This window comes from Palaemon carinicauda, chromosome 12 (genome assembly GCF_036898095.1).
Source record: "Palaemon carinicauda isolate YSFRI2023 chromosome 12, ASM3689809v2, whole genome shotgun sequence".
In the NCBI taxonomy this organism is placed as follows: Eukaryota; Metazoa; Arthropoda; class Malacostraca; order Decapoda; family Palaemonidae; genus Palaemon; species Palaemon carinicauda.
In genome coordinates, this window is record NC_090736.1 from 151,333,323 (window position 1) to 151,338,322 (window position 5,000).

Below are 5,000 nucleotides of genomic sequence, written 5' to 3' on the forward strand. Positions count from 1 at the left end.
TAATAATAATAATAATAATAATAATAATAACGATGATGATGATGGTGATGATGAGTCATAAAAATAAAATGGAATCATAAGGCGTTTCTTATCGCCAAATTGAAGCTCCTTATAAAAGTAAATGGCAAATGAAGAATGAAAAGAAAATGTAGAATGAAATTAGAAGAAAATTAAAGAACAGTGGCAATTTTAATTTATTAACAATGATAACGAAACAAACAACGATTCCAACAAAGTCAGGTTTTGTTTGCAACGAACGCGCCCCAACAACAACAGACAGCTACTGGCTCGATACGAACTCTAGAACAACGACAAGCAACAAACTCAAAACGAACTCGTGAACAACAACAACAACAGCAACACAGAAGCAGGCTCAACGCGCACCCAAGAACAACAATAAGAGCAACACAGCAGCAGGCTCAACACGAACCTGAGAACAACAACAACAGCAACACAGCAGCAGGCTCAACACGCACCCAAGAACAACAATAAGAGCAACACAGCAGCAGGCTCAACACGAACCTGAGAACAACAACAACAGCAACACAGCAGCAGGCTCAACACGAACCCGAGAACAACAATAACAAGAACAACACATCAACAGCAGCAGGCTCAACACGAACCCAAGAACTACAACAACAACAACAACAACAACACAGCAGCAGGCTCAACACGAACCCAAGAACTACAACAACAACAACAACAACAGCAGCACAGCAGCAGGCTCAACACGAACCCGAGAACAACAATAACAACAACAACACATCGACAGCAGCAGGCTCAACACGAACCCGAGAACAACAACAACAACAACAACCAAGCAACAGGCTCAACACGAACCTGAGAACAACAATAACAACAACAGCAACACAGCAGCAGGCTCAACACGAACCTGAGAACAACAACAACAACAACAACCAAGCAGCAGGCTCAACACGAACCCGAGAACAACAATAACAACAACAGCAACACAGCAGCAGGCTCAACACGAACCCGAGAACAACAACAACAACAACAACCAAGCAGCAGGCTCAACACGAACCTGAGAACAACAATAACAACAACAGCAACACAGCAGCAGGCTCACCACGAACCCGAGAACAACAATAACAACAACAACACATCGACAGCAGCAGGCTCAACACGAACCCGAGAACAACAACAACAACAACACATCAACAGCAGCAGGTTCAACACGAACCCGAGAACAACAATAACAACAACAGCAACACAGCAGCAGGCTCACCACGAACCCGAGAACAACAATAACAACAACAACACATCGACAGCAGCAGGCTCAACATGAACCCGAGAACAACAACAACAACAACACATCAACAGCAGCAGGTTCAACACGAACCCGAGAACAACAATAACAACAACAGCAACACAGCAGCAGGCTCACCACGAACCCGAGAACAACAATAACAACAACAACACATCGACAGCAGCAGGCTCAACACGAACCCAAGAACAACAACAACAACAACAACCAAGCAGCAGGCTCAACACGAACCTGAGAACAACAACAGCAACACAGCAGCAGGCTCAACACGAACCCGAGAACAACAACAACAACAACAACAACCAAGCAGCAGGCTCAACACGAACCTGAGAACAACAATAACAACAACAGCAATACAGCAGCAGGCTCAACACGAACCCGAGAACAACAACAACAACAACAACCAAGCAGCAGGCTCAACACGAACCTGAGAACAACAATAACAACAACAGCAACACAGCAGCAGGCTCAACACGAACCTGAGAACAACAACAACAACAACAACCAAGCAGCAGGCTCAACACGAACCCGAGAACAACAATAACAACAACAGCAACACAGCAGCAGGCTCAACACGAACCCGAGAACAACAACAACAACAACAACCAAGCAGCAGGCTCAACACGAACCTGAGAACAACAATAACAACAACAGCAACACAGCAGCAGGCTCAACATGAACCCGAGAACAACAACAACACATCAACAGCAGCAGGTTCAACACGAACCCGAGAACAACAATAACAACAACAGCAACACAGCAGCAGGCTCAGAATGAACCCGAGAACAACAGCAACAACAACAGAGCAGCAGGCTCAACACGAACCTGAGAACAACAAAAACAACAACAACACATCAACAGCAGCAGGTTCAACACGAACCCGAGAACAACAATAACAACAACAACACATCAACAGCAGCAGGCTCAACACGAACCCGAGAACAACAATAACAACAACAACAACAACACCACATCAACAGCAGCAGGCTCAACACGAACCCGAGAACAACAATAACAACAACAACACATCAACAGCAGCAGGCTCAACACGAACCCGAGAACAACAATAACAACAACAACAACAACACCACATCAACAGCAGCAGGCTCAACACGAACCCGAGAACAACAATAACAACAACAACAACAACACCACATCAACAGCAGCAGGCTCAACACGAACCCGAGAACAACAATAACAACAACAACAACAACACCACATCAACAGCAGCAGGCTCAACACGAACCCGAGAACAACAATAACAACAATAACAACAACAACACATCAACAGCAGCAGGCTCAACACGAACCCGAGAACAACAATAACAACAACAACAACAACACCACATCAACAGCAGCAGGCTCAACACGAACCCGAGAACAACAATAACAACAATAACAACAACACCACATCAACAGCAGCAGGCTCAACACGAACCCGAGAACAACAATAACAACAACAACAACAACACCACATCAACAGCAGCAGGCTCAACACGAACCCGAGAACAACAATAACAACAATAACAACAACAACACATCAACAGCAGCAGGCTCAACACGAACCCGAGAACAACAATAACAACAACAACAACAACACCACATCAACAGCAGCAGGCTCAACACGAACCCGAGAACAACAATAACAACAACAACACATCAACAGCAGCAGGCTCAACACGAACCCGAGAACAACAATAACAACAACAACAACAACACCACATCAACAGCAGCAGGCTCAACACGAACCCGAGAACAACAATAACAACAACAACAACAACACCACATCCACAGCAGCAGGCTCAACACGAACCCGAGAACAACAATAACAACAACAACACATCAACAGCAGCAGGCTCAACACGAACCCGAGAACAACAACAACAACAACACCACATCAACAGCAGCAGGCTCAACACGAACCCGAGAACAACAATAACAACAACACCACATCAACAGCAGCAGGCTCAACACGAACCCGAGAACAACAACAACAACAACACCACATCAACAGCAGCAGGCTCAACACGAACCCGAGAACAACAACAACAACAACACCACATCAACAGCAGCAGGCTCAACACGAACCCGAGAACAACAATAACAACAACAACACATCAACAGCAGCAGGCTCAACACGAACCCGAGAACAACAATAACAACAGCAAGCAACAGACTGCACACGATCCAAAGGCTTCTCGAGATAGCAGCACCCAGTGGTTGCCAGTGACCATTATAATAATAGATTGAAGTGAAGTCGCCCTTAACAACAAAACAGCCTTTATCGCCGTCAGCGCAGGGAGAGAGAGAGAGAGAGAGAGAGAGAGAGAGAGAGAGAGAGAGCAACTTAAAAAGCATCAACAATTAAGATCATTTACGCTCGTCGCAAGTTCATTATTGCTGGTTGAGCCTTGATATAATATGATATGATAATAACCGTCTATTACGAAGCCATTCATGTTTCATTTGTTGTTGGCTGGCGAGAAGAAGAAGAAGAAGAAGAAGAGGAAGAAGGAGAAGAAAGAAAAAAAAACTTAAGAAGGAAAAATGCATCGAGATTATATTTATTATTGAAGATACTATGCGATGGTTTTTTTTTTTTTTTTTTTTTTTTTTTTCCTCCTTGGGGGGAAGTGAAGTTTATATAGAAACGTCACAAGATAGTATTTTCTAGAGACGCGATATACGAGTTTCTAGATAAAGGTTGCGATATCTAGGGTTAAGTGGTTGAACGCTTTTTTACTGATGGTTATATTTTCTAAAAAAGAAAATCCCCCTCTGAAGATGATGTTCTTTTTTGATTCAGTGACTAAATGATTTAGTGCCTTGTGAGAATTTAATTTTTACGTAAGGAGAATTTTCATTGCATTTTATTGGAATTTAATGGCTATAGAATTCTCAGCGTTTTATTGGAATTTAATGGCTATAGAATTCTCAGCGTTTTTTTGGAATTTAATGGCTATAGAATTATCAGCGTTTTATTGGAATTTAATGTCTATAGAATTCTCAGTGTTTTATTGGAATTTAATGGCTATAGAATTCTCAGCGTTTTATTGGAATTTAATGGCTATAGAATTCTCAGCGTTTTATTGGAATTTAATGGCTATAGAATTCTCAGCGTTTTATTGGAATTTAATGGCTATAGAATTCTCAGCGTTTTATTGGAATTTGATATGGAATTTAATATCTAAAGGACAATTTTCAATGCGTTTTATTGGAATTTAATGGCTATAGAATTCTCAGTGTTTTATTGGAATTTAATGGCTATAGAGTTCTCAGCGTTTTATTGGAATTTAATGGCTGTAGAATTCTCAGTGTTTTATTGGAATTTAATGGCTATAGAGTTCTCAGCGTTTTATTGGAATTTGATATGGAATTTAATATTTAAAGGCGAATTTTCAATGCATTTTATTAGATTTTAATATCTATAGAATTCTCATTGCTTTTTATTGGAATTTGATATTGAGTTTAATATCTAAAGGAGAATTTCTTTGCGTTTTATTGGAATTTAATATTTAAAGGAAAATTTTTATTTCATTTATTGGAATTTAATATTTAAAGGAAAATTTTTATTTCATTTATTGGAATTTAATATTTAAAGGAAAATTTTTATTTTATTTTATTGGAATTTAATATCTTGAGGAAAATTTTCATTGCATTTTATTGGAATTTAATATCGAGAATTCTCATTGAATTTTATTGGAATTTGATATGG

General features: G+C 40.6%; 3 protein-coding genes across 3 annotated transcripts in view; all 3 read left to right on the plus strand.

Moving 5' to 3' along the window:
- Positions 1-1,306, plus strand: part of LOC137651137 (uncharacterized) — a 38,008-nt gene extending 36,702 nt beyond the window's left edge. Inside the window, exons 4-6 of the mRNA XM_068384274.1 lie at positions 241-459; positions 605-820; positions 866-1,306. Coding sequence (XP_068240375.1) covers positions 241-459; positions 605-820; positions 866-1,306 — 876 coding nt within the window. The remainder of the gene's footprint in view (positions 1-240; positions 460-604; positions 821-865) is intronic.
- On the plus strand, positions 1,303-2,028 carry LOC137651139 (RING finger protein B-like). The gene is made up of 2 exons (XM_068384275.1): positions 1,303-1,395; positions 1,738-2,028. The coding sequence occupies exons 1-2, from the start codon at positions 1,303-1,305 to the stop codon at positions 2,026-2,028; spliced, it is 384 nt and encodes a 127-aa protein (XP_068240376.1).
- Positions 2,029-2,058: 30 nt separating this feature from the next.
- On the plus strand, positions 2,059-3,535 carry LOC137651140 (probable serine/threonine-protein kinase mkcB). The gene is made up of 2 exons (XM_068384276.1): positions 2,059-2,148; positions 3,080-3,535. Exons 1-2 carry the CDS (start codon positions 2,059-2,061, stop codon positions 3,533-3,535), a joined length of 546 nt encoding a protein of 181 aa, XP_068240377.1.
- The last annotated feature ends 1,465 nt before the right edge of the window (positions 3,536-5,000 follow it).

Excerpts from the sequence above, each read along its gene's own strand:
- LOC137651140 (XM_068384276.1), top strand. The coding sequence starts at position 2,059 with ATGAACCCGAGAACAACAGCAACAACAACAGAGCAGCAGGCTCAACAC. Across the intron at positions 2,149-3,079 it reads ACAACAACACATCAACAGCA|CAGCAGGCTCAACACGAACC; the intron begins GCAGGTTCAACA and ends CCACATCCACAG.
- LOC137651139 (XM_068384275.1), top strand. The coding sequence starts at position 1,303 with ATGAACCCGAGAACAACAACAACAACAACACATCAACAGCAGCAGGTT. Across the intron at positions 1,396-1,737 it reads ACAACAACAGCAACACAGCA|CAACACAGCAGCAGGCTCAA; the intron begins GCAGGCTCACCA and ends TAACAACAACAG.